The sequence below is a fragment of the Benincasa hispida genome, chromosome 9 (genome assembly GCF_027475165.1).
Source record: "Benincasa hispida cultivar pf3 chromosome 9, pf3_genome.v1.1, whole genome shotgun sequence".
NCBI lineage: Eukaryota > Viridiplantae > Streptophyta > Magnoliopsida > Cucurbitales > Cucurbitaceae > Benincasa > Benincasa hispida.
This window is the reverse complement of record NC_143486.1, coordinates 37,141,285-37,159,019: the sequence shown is the minus strand read 5'-3', so window position 1 is coordinate 37,159,019 and position 17,735 is coordinate 37,141,285. Positions and strand designations below refer to the sequence as shown.

General features: G+C 35.2%; 3 protein-coding genes and 1 pseudogene across 7 annotated transcripts; 2 read left to right on the top strand and 2 right to left on the bottom strand.

Moving 5' to 3' along the window:
- Positions 1-227: 227 nt before the first annotated feature.
- LOC120086707 (mRNA splicing factor, thioredoxin-like U5 snRNP) lies at positions 228-11,107 on the bottom strand. 2 transcript variants are annotated; one of them, XM_039043473.2, is made up of 5 exons: positions 10,483-11,107; positions 10,152-10,293; positions 9,886-10,043; positions 1,869-1,935; positions 228-871 (listed from the first exon to the last, which is right to left on the bottom strand). In XM_039043473.2, the coding sequence occupies exons 2-5, from the start codon at positions 10,281-10,283 to the stop codon at positions 773-775; spliced, it is 456 nt and encodes a 151-aa protein (XP_038899401.2). In that variant the 5' UTR covers positions 10,284-10,293; positions 10,483-11,107; the 3' UTR covers positions 228-772. The 2 variants fall into 2 exon arrangements, with proteins under 2 accessions (XP_038899401.2, XP_038899402.2); XM_039043474.2 differs by having other exon boundaries at positions 10,152-10,304; positions 10,483-10,684.
- On the top strand, positions 5,095-7,080 carry LOC150033785 (uncharacterized; annotated as a pseudogene).
- A 1,829-nt stretch (positions 11,108-12,936) lies between the features above and the next one.
- On the top strand, positions 12,937-15,985 carry LOC120086306 (uncharacterized). Of its 4 annotated transcripts, none has more exons than XM_039042877.2 (3): positions 12,937-13,186; positions 13,589-13,692; positions 13,854-15,985. In XM_039042877.2, exon 3 carries the CDS (start codon positions 13,932-13,934, stop codon positions 15,771-15,773), a length of 1,842 nt encoding a protein of 613 aa, XP_038898805.2. In that variant the 5' UTR covers positions 12,937-13,186; positions 13,589-13,692; positions 13,854-13,931; the 3' UTR covers positions 15,774-15,985. The 4 variants fall into 4 exon arrangements, with proteins under 4 accessions (XP_038898805.2, XP_038898803.2, XP_038898807.2 ...); XM_039042875.2 differs by having other exon boundaries at positions 12,938-13,186; positions 13,589-13,660; XM_039042878.2 differs by having other exon boundaries at positions 12,951-13,186; positions 13,589-13,743.
- A 646-nt stretch (positions 15,986-16,631) lies between these two features.
- On the bottom strand, positions 16,632-17,042 carry LOC150033784 (uncharacterized). The gene has a single exon (XM_090317067.1). The coding sequence runs from the start codon at positions 17,040-17,042 to the stop codon at positions 16,632-16,634; it is 411 nt and encodes a 136-aa protein (XP_090173193.1).
- Positions 17,043-17,735: the final 693 nt, after the last annotated feature.

The window sequence follows — 17,735 nt, the reverse complement described above, 5'->3', positions numbered from 1 at the left end:
GACCTTGAACAACCTAGTTCCAATAGAAGCAAACCCGACAACCAACCCAATAAGCAATTAACAACTTAAATGTACTTTCCAACATCCACGGCAGAAAATATCTTAAAAGAGACTAACCTCCATACTCAAACTCATGAATCCAACCAATATCCAAAAATTTGAACTTGGGACCTGCTCAAAAGGCTTCACAACACAATAGAACACAAATCACAAAAGGAAAAGAGAGCTTCTGAATCATTCATTCTATTGCTTCCAAGTAATTCAGTGAAGAAAACATTCGCTATTTTCATTAATGTGCTTTACAAAATATAAGGAGGTGATTTTACACATGATTAATCTCTCACTGCAAACTAGCAAGCTAACAGCAGAGAAATTAGTTGCAGAAATTACGAGATAATGAAGAACTATAATCTCGCCACTTGGAACAAGTACATAACCTAAACTTTCTCAACTTAACCCCATTTTCTTCCATTTTCTATTGGTAGCTGACGAAAAATGGCCACACAAACTTTTCTTCTGTTCACCAACTTCCAAATGTATACCAGAAATGTTGAAATACTTCAATGCACAGAAACGATGGAGATACGAGAGCATTTTGGCAACATTCGTCACTGAATCTCAATTCATTTAAGTCATTCTTCAGTTATATATGGCAACTCGATTGATATTCACCAAAATTGGACTTCGCAAGATCGACTCATACCATTGAAAAATAGTTGGATATAAACTAGGAAGGTAAATTAGGTAAGGCCTTTAGATGCCCATTCATTTCCTAGACATCCTTGTATAATAACTGGTATTTTGGAATTCTCTCAGGAGGCAACGGACAATTCACAATGAGCTTGCCTTTCATTGCTCCCCTAAATATTGCCTGCCAGAAAAGAAAAAGAAAGAATCTTTTCAAGTCCGTTTTCAAAAGAATACATGCATGACAACCAAATTATGCATCACTGAACCAACGTGATATTTGAATGATAAAATGGTTTATATTTAATGAAAGACCAACATAATTGCTCAAATTTCCTGAACTAAATCCAGACAATACTTGATAACCCAATACCCATAAATTCCTTTTTAAACTGAGGGGTGTGTGTGCGTGCGTGTAGTGGTGTAGGTGTTTGGGGAGAAATTATACCAGAACTACCCAACTCCAAACTAGAACTTGAAATAATACTATCATTTTTTTTTTTGTTAAATTTTGTGTCCAAATCTTTCAAAGGTTTCTATAGGTCCATGAACTTTCAAATGTGTTGGGAACCTAACCTGTTAGGTATTTTCTAAAATTCATTGAGCCACTACACAAAATTGAAAGGTTAGTGTCCTACAAGACAATTCACAAATAGGAATCGGCCAATTGGTGTCTAATAGGTCAAAGATTTTGAATATGTCAAAAGATTTATCAAATGCAAATCAAGAGTTCAAGGAATTATTAGATTCTTCAAACTTTAAAATTGTAGGGACTAAAGTGATATTTAACTTCTTTATATATATAAACATATATATATATATATATTTAAAAAGAAAAAATCCACTGATTGATGGTATGAAATTTCATAAGAGGCCAAACCACGAAAGAGTACTAAAAGCTCTTTCAACCAGTGAAAAGATTGCAAATGCCATAGCTATTTGATGTCACAACTATTGTTGCTGTCTAACCGAAGGCAAAAATTCCATAGAAAAGATCTAACAAGTTGAAGCATAAGATTTTCTCCATTGTTTTCAGGTATTTGAAGAGGCTATGATACTAAAGATTAGGAATATAAGTTGAGTTGAGACCTATCTCAGGTGAAGTAATCATTAAGTCCATAATCACCAATTTTTTCCATTCACAGCTTCTCATTTATGTTCCAAAATCAGTGACAACTTACCTCCACAACATCAATAAAATCCTGCTTTTGGTGAAAAGCACCAATCCACTTTGTATGATCCGCAGTCCTGCATGTCAAAATAATACCCTTTTATCATTTTTTTTTTTTAAAAAAAACACGTAGAATATATAAGAGGCACATAAGTAGATGTTCCTAAATTTAACCCCCCAACGAAGAAAAAAAAAAAAAAAAAGAGCGAGAGATTATAAAAGAGATTCAAGAAAATTCTTCAGTTCAAAGCAATTAAGATATCCACAAAACTCAAAGATCTCTCTTCCTCACAAAAAAGTCATTGATTTTCTAGTGAATCCAATCATGACTCTGTTAGACCCCCTATTATTAACACATATAAGAGAAGGGGTAAAGAAGGAATTATACCAAGGATAGTGAATGAAAAAGGGAATAATCGTGAAAGGGGCTTAACCATGTGAAGAGAGGGAAGGAATAATTGGGAGGAGGGAAAAAACCGTAAGGAGAGAGAAGTGGAAGGAGACCACTAAGGCGCTATAAAACGAGAGGAGGAAGACAAGAAAAGACCAATTTTGAGGAAGGAAAGCTGTGGTAGCTTTTGAAGGAGAGATCACCGGCCCTCTCGAATAGGCTGGGTACCTGCATTTATTTTCATTTCCTTTTATTCTTCTTCTTGGATTACTGTGAGGAGATTTCTTACTGTCTTGTTGTTACTTTACTTGTACTGGTTTTTCTGCTCATTTTCTCTATTTCAATAAACTGTAATCAGAGCTCTTGCTCTGTTCTTGTTCTATCTTTGTTGGGTTTGCTGAGTATAGGAATCAGATACCTAACAGACTCTCATAAAATAGAATAAATAAGATTAATCCACATGATTTCAGCTTAATAGGGGAGAACCACTGGAAGAGCAGGTGATAAGCAAATATATCAACAGAGCACCAGAACCTGATGGAAGAGCATTAAATAAATAAGTCATTTGCATATGCTCCTCGCTTCTTACCTACATGCAACAAGCAGGAGAAACAGTAAATTGAATTACTTATTTGAACTTGAAGCTTGTCTTCAGCCCCCACTAAAAATCAAAAACCAGATAAACATATTGATTTTCAGGACATTTAGCTCCCCAAGGACATTAATTTTTTTTCTTTATTACGACATTGAGAAACCTTATATTCACACAAATTTCCAGACAACATTACAAAGCACCTTAGGAACAAATGGCTTTATTATGAACTGTGAGACGCTGAGATCTGCCAAGTGCGATTTGCAAGCAAAAGAAAATAAGTCACCTCCTTGAGTCTAACAAGTCCCTTTACCAATAGACAAGCAATTGAAAAACCATCTAAATTTGTTATTGTTTAATTTTGACTTGGCAATAACCATAAAATAAAACTTGGTACTGGTTTTAATTTTTATTGCTTGTTATTTGATAACTGTATGACTAGCTCACTCACACTTCAACAGTTCAACTAATATGATGGAGTAACATCGGACCTAACAAACATTTGGTGTAAGAAAACTTGATAATGTATATCCTTAAGTAGATGGTCCGATCAAAATAAGTTGAACTCTAAGTCATAATCTCCAAGACATCTACTTAAGGATAAAAGCTGTCATAAGTCAATTTAGATGGTCCGAAACATCAGTGTTTATGAGCTTGAATAAAAGCTTTTGTTCTCTCATTTCCATCCACTATCAATTTATCCATACACTTATACAAACCCAATCTAATCTCTGAATGAGTAGAAAAATTATCATCATATTGAAAATGTGGGTGCAAGATATATGTTATAGCTTGTACGATTCGAGGAAATTGAAACTCCCACCATTTCATCAATAATATTTCATATCTCCTCGTCGCTTATTACGTCTCCCCCGAATTTTTGGCAACTTTCCCTTTTGTTGAATCCATGGCACCACACATAAATCCCATTGCAGGCACCTTTTTAGAATCAATTGATCTAAAAACACTCACCAAAGGTTTTGTAGTCTTAATTGCATAAATTACAGCATGCCAACTACTTCCTTTCCTTCGGGTTTTTTTGCCCAAATACTATCTTGTCATTGCTTAGAAGTAAACTTTGCCTGTAGTGGCTATTTAGAATGACAAATACTAGTGGCTGTTTAGAATGACAAATACTTTGCAATGTCAAATAGGTAGTAGAAAATCTAGTAGTGGTTGGACATACAAACTCTTTCTGTAAAAGATCTCACTAATGCTAACATTCAACAATGATTAAAGATAATTTTACTACCCTTCTTTGCCTTTATCAATGCATTATTGTGCTGAAGAAGCTCACCAAATTAGCTCAAGCATTAATCAAGACGATGAGTAGCACACGAAGTCCAATACAAATGCTTTTACTTTTCCATCAATTTTTTCCAACTAACTTATAGTTAAATGCATTTTCTATCATAACTTGGACTACAAGGTTCTCTCCAATTTCGTCTACTGTATCATTGAGACATTGAAACAACACAGTTGCATCTTTTACGGCATCTAAAGTGTCAATAGATTTTGAAAAGAAAAAACAACTATTCCACTTGGTGAGTTTACAAGAAAATTAATTGAACTCCTTCCTCTCATATAGGGCCGCCCATGTCTTGGTATGTCATTCACATTGTTTCTTGTAGTTTTATCCATGAACTTAGTTCACACATGGTTGGTGATTTCAAATGTCGACCATATAAACAATGGATCGACACAGATTCACAAATGACGGGTTTCTAGCTACATTAAGTGAAATACCATTTTCAAAAAAGAACCTCCTAATATCCATAAAAACAAAATTAAGAGCTTCTTTTGCAATTAAAGGATTGACTTTAGTTTGAACCTTGTTATCACCATTAACATCACTAGCTTTCACCTCCACAATTCGATTCATTGGTCCTCAAATCCCTCTATAAGGGATATCACCAATCGATCCATTGACCGAAAGAGGATTGTCGATCGAAGTTATTTGAAAGTATCTCTATTTGGTTGTATTTGTTATTTGTTTCTTTTTTTTTTTTTTTTTTTTTTTTGTCCCTCTCCTAGCGAGAGTTTGTATCTCCAAAACATTTAATTCTTTTCATTATAACAACAAGTTGTTTCTTGTTTCAAAAGGAGGTGTTAAAAGAATGAAAAATCATCTTGGGGAACACATAAAAATGTTGTACCATGTGATAAACTTCCCAATGAAGTGAGACGAGATGCAAGGTTACTTATAAAAAGGAGAAATGACAAAAAATTGCTAGTCATAAACAATTTGAAGATATGACTGATGCAGGCATATACTATATTGGTGGAACTTCAAGTAGTAATATCACTTATAGAGGTATTCATGGACCAATGGATAGATTTATGGTGGCAGATGCTAGTGATGTTGGAGGTGATAACAAGATTCAAATTAAAGTTAATCCTTTAACTGCAAAAGAAGCTAGTAATTTTGTTTGTATGGATATTGGGAGATTCTTTTTTGAAATGGTATTTCATTTAACATGGCTAGAAGTCTTTCTTTTGTGAAAATGTTGATCCATGGTTTATATGGTTGAGATTTGAAACTACCAACCAAGTATGAACTAAGTTCTAGGAATGTACAGGGTTGGGATGGGTTAGGTTGTGGCATTTTTTTGGACCAGCCCAAAAATTCGGATTGGTCAAGTTGGCAACCCAAATGACCCAAACATGGTCTCTCCAACCCAACCCAACCCTCAAAATTTGGGTTCGGTTGGTTGGGTTGTCGGGTTAATATTATTTTTTCTTCTTAATTTAAAATACTTCAATTTATCTACAACACATATCTAATAACTAAAATCTTATAAAACTAAATTCTTACATACCAAATATTTATAATATCTATTACAAACTTTATACAAAAACAAACATTCTTAAAAGAAAAACCTAAATAACTAAAAAATTCATCAATTCTAAAAGAAATATATATTTTTTATTAATATATATGTAATTTGGGTTGAGTTGGGTCAACTCAAATTTTTTTTTTACAACACTAGACCCAACCCAACCCAAGAAAAATAGAAAATATTCAACCCAACCCAACCCAAAAACAAAACTGACCCAACCCAAACCCCTACTGAGTTCATGGATTTTGAAGGAAGAGATGAAAACTACAAGAAGCATCGTGAATGACATACGCAAGACATCGGCGACCACCGGAATATCGGTCTTATCTAATGGTTGGAAGGATACGAGAGTAAGAAGTTTAATTCAATTTCTAGTAAACTCATCAAGTGGATTTTTTTTTTTTTCTTTTTTGAATTCTATCAATGCTACAGATGCAATCAAAGATGCAAACATAGAATTTCAACTTCTTGATGATATAGTAGAGGAAATTGGAGAGAACTTTATAGTCCAAGTTGTGACAAACAATGCATCTAATTATAAGTTAGTTGGAAATAAAATTTGATGGAAAAATGAAAGCATTTGTATTGGACTCCACTCCATGTGCTGCCCACTGTCTTGGTTCGATGCTTGAAAAACTTGGTGAGCTGCCTCAACACAAGAATGCATTGATAAAGGCAAAGAAGGTTAGTAACTTTATATATAATTACGTTTGGTATTTTACAAAGAGGAGCTTGTTCGTCCAACCACCACTAGATTTGCTACCACCTATTTGACATTACAAAGTAAGTGCCAATTTAAACAGTCGTTACAAGCAAATTTACTTCTAAGCAATGACAAGATAGTGTTCGGGCAAAAAATAAAACCCGAAGGAAAGGAAGTGAAGAGAATAATTTTAAGAGAGAAAATTTTGGCCCACTGTAGTTTATGAATTAAGTCTACAAAATCTTTGGTGAGTGTTTTGAGATTAGTTGATTCTGAAAAGGTGCCTAAAATGGGATTTATATGTGGTGCCATGGATTCACCAAAAGAGAAAATTACCAAAAGTCTTCAAGAAAGAGGAAGCTAGTTACAACGAGATATGGAATATTATTGATGAAAGGTTTGAGTTTCAATTACATGGACACTTATATGCTATAGCATATTTCTTGAACCCACATTTTTCAATATGATGATAATTTTTCCACTCATTCAGATATCAGATTGGGATTATATACATGTATGGATAAATTGATAATTGATGAAAACGAGAGAACAAAAGCTAATCTTCAAATAGATTCATTTCGAAGGAGGGAAGGATTCTTTGGGTTTCAACAAGCAATATCTTGCAAAAAAAGATCTCCGAGAAGCATCATGAAGATAATATATCCTGTTTTTATTTATTTTTGTTTCCTCAACTGATGTGATATTTGATGATGCAATTAATTGGTGGACTCAATTTGGAGATGGATCATTAGAACTAGCAAAATTTGCCATCAAAGTTCTGATTCTTATTTGTTTAGCATTTGGGTGTGAACATAATTTGAGTACTTTAATCAAGTTTATAGGAAGTTCTTAATTATATTTCATTACTTGCAAAAAACTGTCTAAGACTTCCAACTTTAGTAATAAATTTATGTTTCATGGATAGGTGCATACAAAGAAAAGAAATCATTTGAGCACAACTAAGTTAAATAACTTAGTTTACATCATGTACAATAAAAGCTTAAAGAATAGACACTTGAAGCAAAAGGGTCTCCAAGGAAGAAGTTGATCCATTTAGTAGATAATGTTCCACCTGATGATGAGTGGATTGTTAAAAATCAAAATCTGTGTCGAACATGATGATGATTCTAACATCAATGTTTATGAGCTTGGAGAAGGAAGTAGTTCTCAACAAAGAAGTAGTGATAAGACTAGACAACCAAATGTTAAGAGTGAAGGCACATGACTTATTAAAACAATTATTAAATTTAAATAAGTTTCCTAAATTAACTTAGTTTTAACTTTTATTTACAAAATTAATTTCTTAAACAGATAAAGGAAAGAGATCAATGACATTGGATGAAGAGGAATGGGTAGATGTTAAGAGTGACAATGAAAGTGAGGATGAAACTATTAGATACAATGATGACTATATGAAAGATCCTAGTAGTTATAATGATAATAATATTGTGGATGAAATGTAGACGGACTATTGAGATTTTTTCTTCTTTGTCATGATTAATTTTTTAGCATGTTGCACACTTTTAAGGAACTAGTATGTTGTGTACTTTTAAGGAATATTATAATGTTAAGAATATATAAGATTTTATGTTTTATGACTTAATTATGTTTTCTTAAATTAAAATGAGGTTTACGGCTCATACTGCCTTAAGGCTTACACCTCACCTCACCAAGAGAATATGCCTCTAGGCCATCTTAAGCCTTTAAAAATATTTGGAAGGGGAATGTATTTTTGCTTTTTATGCTTCTAGTGTCATAGTAGTTTCTCAAGAGAGGAGAGTTTCCAGACACAAAGTAAGGAAAGCTGCCTATAACTTCCCCACCAAGACCTACCCCCAACCTAAAGTAGCTAGGTAGGGAAGTAAAATTAATCCTTATTCATACATGGGTTTCTCCAGTACGAAATGAGCCGAACAGGTTCTTTGCTTCGGCCTAGAATACGATTAATTTGGCATGGGTTACATGAGCCTCCAATAGTTTACCGGATATATTGATAAGTCGGGCATTCCTGGTCCACCAAGTGAAACCGATGGTTTCTTAGTCACGTCTAGCTAAACCTAAAGTTCCATTAAAGAGCATTTCCACAAGGTAGAACCTCCTCAAGGAATATAAGGTTTTCATGAGGCTGATCTTAGGCCACAATCCAAGCACAAATACCTTTGTTTAAGAGAATCTTAATTCAATCAATAGGAGGCTGCCTACCAATCAAAAAGGCTGGAAGACTTTCCACTTCATTGAAAAAGGGAAGGGGAGAGGAAAGCGAAGCTTAGCGAGCTTTCTTTTAGCCAACCACTACATAAGTTGTTGGCATCAAGCTTACTGCACCAGCTTCCTTTCATTCGCTTCGCAAGAGTCGCATAGCACATAGCCAAAAGTCAGCGGGCCAATACTACCTACCTAACCCCTCACTCTAAGGGACTATAGATCAGAAAGCACCTTATTCTTAACCATCCCATTCATCCAAAAGAGAAGGGCCTATGTATTTGCATGACCCCTGCAGATTTGACTCTATCTACAATTGAAGTTATCCCCTATCAATCCTGCCACTATGCTGTAGAACGGGAGCTCGTGTGGAACCTTTTCTTTCTAATTGGACCTTGGGCAAACTGGTCCGCCTATGGTGAGCACCGGTCGGCTAGTCCCTTCTGCTGACGATGTGCTCTAGTTGGGTCGTGCCTTAGCCATTGTTACTTTTTCGGTTCTTGCATTAGTGTCTCACTGATGGAAGCGTCGCGTCTCGTTAGTCCCTTTCTATCGACACCTCTCATCAGGCGACAAACCCCGAAGCCCACGTCGCATTCCACATCGACCTTTCCAGGGCTCGTCATAGCCCGCGTCGTTGGTGCTTGCTCTCCCAATGCAGTGCATTCGACAACATGATATGCTCAGGAAGTCTCTCAAATGTGTTGCCTCTACATATTGCTTGAATCTAGCTCTCTGATCCTCTTATGCTTTTCTCTCTACTATCATAGTTTTTCTTTTTTGATCGCCAAGGATGCTTTGACTTGGGTGTTGTTTCACTTTGGGGATGTGTTTCAGTTTGATGGTTGTTTTGTTTGGTCTCTTTGTTTATGGGGGGCTTCTTGCATCATCAATCCATTTTACATCTTTCTTTCTATATTTTCCACCCTTTTGTTCTTCCCCTCCCATGGTATCATTGTATTTTCCCTTCTTTAGATGGGGTTGCTATGTTGTTTCATCTTGTGCTTTGGTATTTGTTGTACCTTGAATATTTCATTTATCAATGAAATGGTTTCTTATCAAAAAAAAAAAAAAAGAAGAAGAAAAAAACAATAAAATAAATACTCTTTGGTGTCTTGACTTCCAACAGCAATTTGCTAAATGCTAATAATCCCAAGGGATATTAAGCTGCTCTACTGTGCAAATCAAGTAGCTAATGCCACACAGATGGACCATACATGCAATGTTACATATACATACTAGAGTCCTAGACATATTCAAACGCAATAAATTAACTTAGACCAGCAGGATAAAACTCACCCTGAATCCATCTTCATATGATGAGCATTGAAGAAGAAAACAGTGGATGGTATAAGAGTTATGTCAAAGTACTTGACGTAAATCTGTAATTCTTCTGAATCAATATCAACCAGTGCTATTGAAGCAAACTTCGATACTTCTCGTGCGCACTTAGCAAGCTAAATCATTGAAAGAGAATGAAACACAAGGTGGGGAAATCATCAAATTTTGAAAAAGCATATAAACCCTAGAAGAAGAAAAGAAAAATCAAGGACTTGGTAACACACAATGTCATCGAGGAGGAGACAAACTGGATCGGAACACCGCCCAAATCGGAGAATTAGGACCTTATCAATCGTGTCCTTAATGAGGGAATCCACTTCTCTCTTCTTTGTTAAGGTCCTTAGAAGATAGCTCATCTTCCTTTCCCTGCAATCCACCTAAAGTAATTAAGCTTAAGAAACTAAAGCAGCTTCAATACACCCAATGTTCTCAAATTGAACTTTTTCGAACTATTCAAGAAACGTATATAATGCAATCTAAATCGAAGTCGAAAATGTTGCAGCTTAAACCCAAATCAACAAAATTGTTGACCATTGGAGAGAAGAGGGAAATTACCCTTGCTGTGGAAGCGCAACCGCCGCCGGAGCTCGACGAGGGACGAAGCCGCCGAACACCCCTTGCCTATTGAAAAGCAAGTTGAAACGTCCCAAATTTTTTGATTGATAAAAAAAATGTTGAAATTCAATCCATGTACACCATTAGAGATGTCCACGGGGTCGGTCATTCCCCCCACTCTGTCTGCTCCCCATTTCATTCTAATTTTGATCTAAAAAAAGTTAATTAATTTTTTAGTATAAAAAATAATATAAATTAAATTATTCATTTATATAATCTAAATTTAAATATATTCATTATATTTTTCAATAAATAATCAAATTTGAAATATAAATATAATATTTATACTACAATAATAATAACATTAGATAATTCTATTAAATAAATATGTAAAAACTAATCGTGGTAGGAATGGAAAACGATGTGGGATCGGGGATGGGAAATGCATTTCCCGTTTCCATCCCTATTTAACTCAATTTTTTTCTCTCACTTCCTCTCTATTCCCTGCCTAAATGGGACAGGATCCACAAAGCGATCTTGTAGAAAAATTGGACATATGCACCATTTGGCCTTTGTGGAAATAGAGAAGAATAAAATAAATAAATAAATAAAGGGTGTAATGTGCAAAGGAAAGGGCAGCTTGCGACGTGAGGTTTCATTAAAATTCTTCTTCAACTTGTTCAAATCCAATCATTCAAAACCATTTTCTTCAAATTCCATATGTCAACCATTTTTTCTCTTTAAAAATTTTTCATCTAGTTTTTTAGGGAAAAAAAAATCATCTAGTTTTAATATATTCGTGGTATGTAATTGATATTTTTCATAAAAATCTCTTAGATTATTAATATAATTTTAAGTAACACTATAAAGGCAAAAGAGAAAAATGAAATATTTTCTTTTGTTATGTTGTTGGATCAAAACAACACAATTCAATTCGAGTGATTCAAATCAATTTAGTTCCAAACACAAATATAAATTTGAAATCATTTCTTTCTTTTTAAATCTTGGGATGTGAAATCATTTTTACCTAAATCTCGATGTCAAATAGAGCCGAAAATATGAGAAAGTATGAAAACAATAATATCTCTATCTCTGATATATTAAAATTTGTTGTCTCTATCTCTATTTCAATTATAACTTTAAGATCTATAAATTATTTCAAAAATTAATAAAATAAAGAAACTAAAATACAATTTAAAAAATATATATTTGAAACATAAAAACCAAATGCATATAAATAAAATAATAAATTCAAAAGAAGAAGAAAAATAAATTAAAAAAACTAATCTAAAAACAAATGAAAGGAAAGTATTTCAAACTTGGATCTAAGGTGGAGCTAGGAGACACATTTACCGTTAGGCTAGCTAAAGTTATTGATATTATAATAGTTATATATATATATATATATATATATATATATATATGTTTGGGTTGATACCCTAAATCTCGTAGGGTCCTATAGCTTATAATTATATTGACATCTTATTTCTCTAATAAAATGTGTGAAATTTTATTTGACATTTGGTTGTATTAATCCACAAACTAATAAACTAGCATCTAAAGTTATTTTGTAGCTTAAACATGTATGTAGAGACATATGAGTGGATCATGTTTTAAGTGATAACCTTATAAACATTCAAAAGTTGCATTAGTTTCTCTACCTACAAAAAAAAGTTTTTAAAAAAATGCCCTTATCGCTTATTTACACCCCACCTTTCATCTCTTCCACTTCCTCTCTCTCCTTTACTTCAATATAGTAATTAATATTCCCTATATTCTCTATTTTTTCTCCCCTCTTGTCAACTATTTGATTTTGTTTGTCTCATAAAAAAATGATCTTCTACCGTTAAGGCATATAAATTATAAAACAAAAAATAAAATAAAATAAGATAATGGAAGCACCAAAAGGATCTTAGGACTTAAATATCATAACAAGGTTGTACATTAGTAGTTTAATGTGTGTTAATAACTAAAAAAATCTTTTTTGTATTTGGTTATTATCATTTTGGTAAATTTTAAGAGGAAATTTTGATTTTAGAATTTTGTGAGATTTTGTGGGATTTATATTTTAACTTGGTTTATATTTCATTGTGAGAAAATTGGTATGAGAATTGGACAAATAGAAGAAAAATAAGGATGAAATTGATTCTTTTTTAATAAGAAAACTTCAAACCATCACTATAGTAGCGATGAGAGCATTTAATTTTTTTTTTCTTTTGTAAGACTAAGAGTATTTATGCAACCTTTAGAAATTCAAATATATTTTTGAAATGAGTAGTAGCCAGTAATAATTTATGTTCGCATTCATGATAAGAGTTTTTTTTTAATTTTTAAAAATCTTGAAAGTTAAGAGATTTTTTTAAACAAAATACCAATGATTTTCATCCAAAATCAATGATAGGGATATTTTTAAACTTAATATTTTTTAATGTTTTAAGAAAAAAGAAGCTAAGAAAAAAGAAAGAATTATTTGCATAGAAGTTGAGCAATTTTCCGAGGTATCTGTGCCGTTTTGTTTCAACCCTTTTCCTTCTTCTCCATATCTCCCTCCTCGCTACAACCTACGCCGTCGAACCCTCTCCGCCGCAGTCCGACACTGGCATCCTCCATCAGCAACGCCCGTTTCTTCCTTCTCTTCCTATCTCCCTCTCTGCTGCAACCTCGCCGGAACCCACTACTGCCCATCGCACTGCTCATCGCCAAGGTGCACACTCTGTCTTCCGCAACCCTTCCCTCTCTCAGTCGCTCATTGCTGAGTTCGCTGGGATGAATTTCTTTTCTTTATTCATTTTCTGTCTTCAATTCAACCAATTTCTAAATGGGGTCAAATTTAATCTAAAATCCTGCCGTAAATTCGACCTATTTTGGACTGTTCTTTTTAAATGGGATGAAGGGAGATTCTTAGATGATAGAGAAATTTGTTATGTGAGGTCGTTGTGCTTATTTGGATTGTTCTACATGAGAATTTTGTGTTCTGGAAAGTCTCTTTCTTCTATGCATACATATCTAGCCCATAGTTGAAGTTAATTTAGTATAAAATTGATTGTACATGAAATGGTTGTTTGAGTAAAGCATTTGATAGATTCTTGGTGCTTCATGTTCATAGTCTTCACGAAAAGAACAGGATGATCAGGGCTGCCGCTTGCTTGTATACACCAGCTTCTCACTTTGTGGACTAGTATGCTTTCTTCACTTTTTGAAATCTGAAGCGTACGTAAGAAAAAATTCAATAACTTTGTTTTCAACAACTTGACAGAATGAGTTGAGGACCAACAGAACTCTATTTTTTTTTTTAAAAAAAAAAAAAAAATTATGTTCGAACTGATGCACTGCTGGAATCTGATCGGTGTTTGTTGTTTGCCACTCTATAGGCCATTATCGAGCTCGCCACTCAAGAACCCAATTGACTTAATTTGATTTTGAGCCTTTAGAGGCCGCAAACAAGCCAAATGTCTCTCTTAACTGCCCAGAGTGCTGTTCATCTGCTTCGGCGCCTTGGAAGGACTGGCATGGTCGATGAGGCGCTTGCTGCATTTTCTACTCTCGATTCACATGCGAAAAACACAAAAGTTCGTAATGTGATCATTGCTTTGCTTCTGAAATCTGGGCGAGTTGACAATGCATTGAATGTGCTCGACGAAATGCTTCTTCCAGGTTCGGAGTTTCGACCCAATGATAGAACTGCTGATATTGTTTTCAATAAATTGTTGGAGAAGATGAATGGGCTGGAGGGGGGAGCCAAGGAAGATGAAATTGCTGGGTTGGTAGCCAAATTTGGTAAACATAACGTTGTCCCAAATACCATTACATTGACGCAGTTGATCACGAAGCTTTGTTGGAATAGAAATACAAATCTTGCATGGGATGTTTTAGATAACGTGATGATGTTGAATGGTCTTAAGGATGCTGCACCCTGCAATGCACTTTTGACAGGATTGGGAAAGGCAAGGGAATTTGAGAAGATGAATCTGTTGATGCGAAAGATGAAAGACATGAATATTCAGCCTAATGTTATTACTTTTGGTATCCTTATCAACCATTTGTGCAAGTTCAGAAGGATTGATGATGCATTAGAGGTGTTTGAGAAACTGAAAGCGGAAAAAGAGGAGGCCAAGGATGTTGCACCTGATGTAATCATGTACAATACTTTGATTGATGGGCTCTGTAAAGTGGGGAGGCAAGAAGAAGGATTGCGCTTGATGGGAATGATGAGATTAGATGACTGTGCACCCAATACCGTTACGTACAATTGTTTGATTGATGGGTATTGTAAGTCAGGTGAAATTGAGAGAGCTCATGAGCTCTTTAATCAGATGGTAAGTGAACAAGTTGTGCCGAACATAATTACTGTCAATACTTTAGTCAATGGAATGTGCAACCATAGCAGAATAAGTAGTGCAGTTGAGTTCTTCAGGGAAATGCAGCAGAAGGGTTTGAAAGGAAATTCTGTTACTTACACGGTGTTCATTAATGCTTTTTGCAAAGTCAACAATATGAACAAAGCAATGGAATTTTGGGATGAAATGTCCAAAGATGGATGTTTGCCTGATGTCATTGTGTATTATACTTTGATATGTGGTTTAGCCCAAGCTGGAAGGTTGGATGATGCCAACTCTGTTGTGTCAAAGTTGAAAGAGGCAGGGTTCTGTCTAGATCTTGTTTGCTACAATATTCTTATCAGTGAGTTTTGTAAGAAGAAGAAATTAGATAGAGCTTATGAATTGTTGAATGAAATGGAGCTGGTTGGAGTTAAGCCTGATTGTGTAACATACAACACTTTGATTTCCCACTTTAGTAAAATTGGGAATTTCAAATTAGCTCACGAATTTATGAAAAAGATGACCAAGGAGGACGGTCTTTTACCCACTGTCTTCACTTATGGAGCTCTTATTCATGCCTATTGCTTGAACAATAACACTGATGAAGCCATGAAGCTTTTCAAGGAAATGAGTGCTACATCAAAGGTTCCTCCTAATACAGTAATATACAATATATTGATTGATTCTTTATGCAAAAGGAATGAAGTCAATTACGCTCTTTCCCTATTGGATGATATGAAATTTAGAAGGGTGAAGCCGAACACCACAACATACAACACTATTTTCGAAGCCCTTAGGGAGAAGAATTGGTTGGACAAAGCATTCAAACTTATGGATAGAATGGTTGAGGAGGCGTGTAATGCCGATTATATAACAATGGAGATTTTAACTGAATGGCTTTCGTCAGTTGGAGAAACTACAAAATTGAAGTTGTTTACACAGGGATACAGTGTTTGTGATTCTGCAGCCTAAAGTCTGCAAGCATGAAGTGCTTTCTTTTGATTAGTCGACATGCTTAACGGTAAACAGTCGAGATTTTCTCATGGCATGATGTTATCTGGATTCGTTTGTGTATTTAACGATCTCTCAAACGTCTTTAAGAGGAGTATTGACAAAGATTGTTATTCTCCTAGTTTCTTTGCATCAAGATTATACCTCATTCAATGCTGAGAAAGTTTGGACTTTTTCTTGTTTCTGATAACATTCCATGGAGGCAGAATCATCAATTTGTTAATATTTGGATTTTGCTCTCGAATTTGTATTGAGCTTGAGGAGAAGAAAATGTACCTTTTAGGCTTGTATCTATTAGGTTCTTCCCTACGTTAAGCAACCTAACAAAGAAAACACAAGAAGGAACAAGAAGGAAATAGAGTAATATAGCTGATATTTAGTTATAAACACTGCTTTAAAGAGCTACCCAAAACAGTCCATTGACATTACAATAACAATCCCAAAACAAATAGACATTCCCCCCTAATAAGAAAGAAGATGATCAACCAAAATGGAAAAATAACCAACACATTTGAGAGAGTTGGTGGTCCTCTCCTGCAAAAGCCACTCTCAGCTTTTACCCAAAATATTCCCCTCCCTTCCTCTCGACTCTACTGTCTTTTATATATCGTTTTTGTGGTCCTAACCGTTTCCTTCTCCTTCTGCCACCTTAGTTGATTGGTTATTTCCCTTCTTACCCCTATATTTATATGTGTAAATAATTTGAGGTTTAACAATACCGCCTCTATTGAAATGCACCTTGTCCTCAACGTTGAAATTAGGAAATTGTTGCTTCATTAGGTGAACTGTTTCCCATGTCGCTTCATTCTCTAATAGCCCCTACCATTTCACAAGCCATTCGTTGGTTGCTAGCTCCCTATTCCATCTCACCCCTAGGACTGTCTCTGGTGTGGTTTGTAGCTCAAATTCTTCGGTTAAAATTGGAGCATGTTGTTGAATCTGGTGACCTTGGCCTAACTTCTTTTTCAATTGAGATATGTGAAACACGTTGTGGATTGCAGCTTCAGGAGGTAAAGCCAACTTGTAAGTCACTTCTCCAACTCTTTTGAGGATTCGGTAAGGTCCATAGAATCTAGGTGACAGCTTCTCACTTCTTTTCCTTGCTAAGGACCTCTGTCTATAGGGATGCAACTTCAAATAAACCTCATCTCCAACTTCAAAACTCAATTCTCTTGGATGCCTATCGGACTGCTTCTTCATTCGGTTTTGAGCCAAGGTTAAGTTCTCCATTAAGGCATTAAGCGCCAAGTCTCTTTCTTACAGCTGCTGCTCGACCGAATTGTTGGTGGTTTTCCTATCTCCATACGAAAACAAGGGTGGAGGAGGTCTCCTATAAACAGCCTGGTAAGGAGTGGTCTTTATCAATATGTGGAAGGTGGTATTGTACCATAATTCAACCCATGCAATCCATTTATTCCATCTAGTAGGTTGTTCATTGCAGAAGCATCTGAGGTAAGTTTCTAAACACCTATTGACCCTGTCTGAGGGTGGAAGGTCGTGCTTCTCTTCAGCTGTGTGCCCATGGATGGGAACATCTCTTTCCAAAAGTTACTTAAGAAAATTTTATCTCGGTCTGTCAGGATTGCAAGTGGAATTCCATGGTGACGAACACCTCTTACACGAACACCTCTGCTATCTGTTTTGCAGTGAATGGATGTTTGAGAGTGATTGGGCATACTTACTTAGCTGATCCACCACCACCATGATGGAGTCATATCCTCCTGCTTTTGGTAAGCCTTCTACAAAGTCCATACACCATTCTTCCATGATCAGGCAAGGGATGGGGAGTGGCTGCAATAATTCGGCTGGAGACAAGGACTCAGTCTTGTTCCTTTGACAAATTTCACACCTTTCCACATGCTTTTTTACATCTCCCTTCATTCCTTGCTAGAACAATTCCCCACTCATTCTTTTATACGTCCT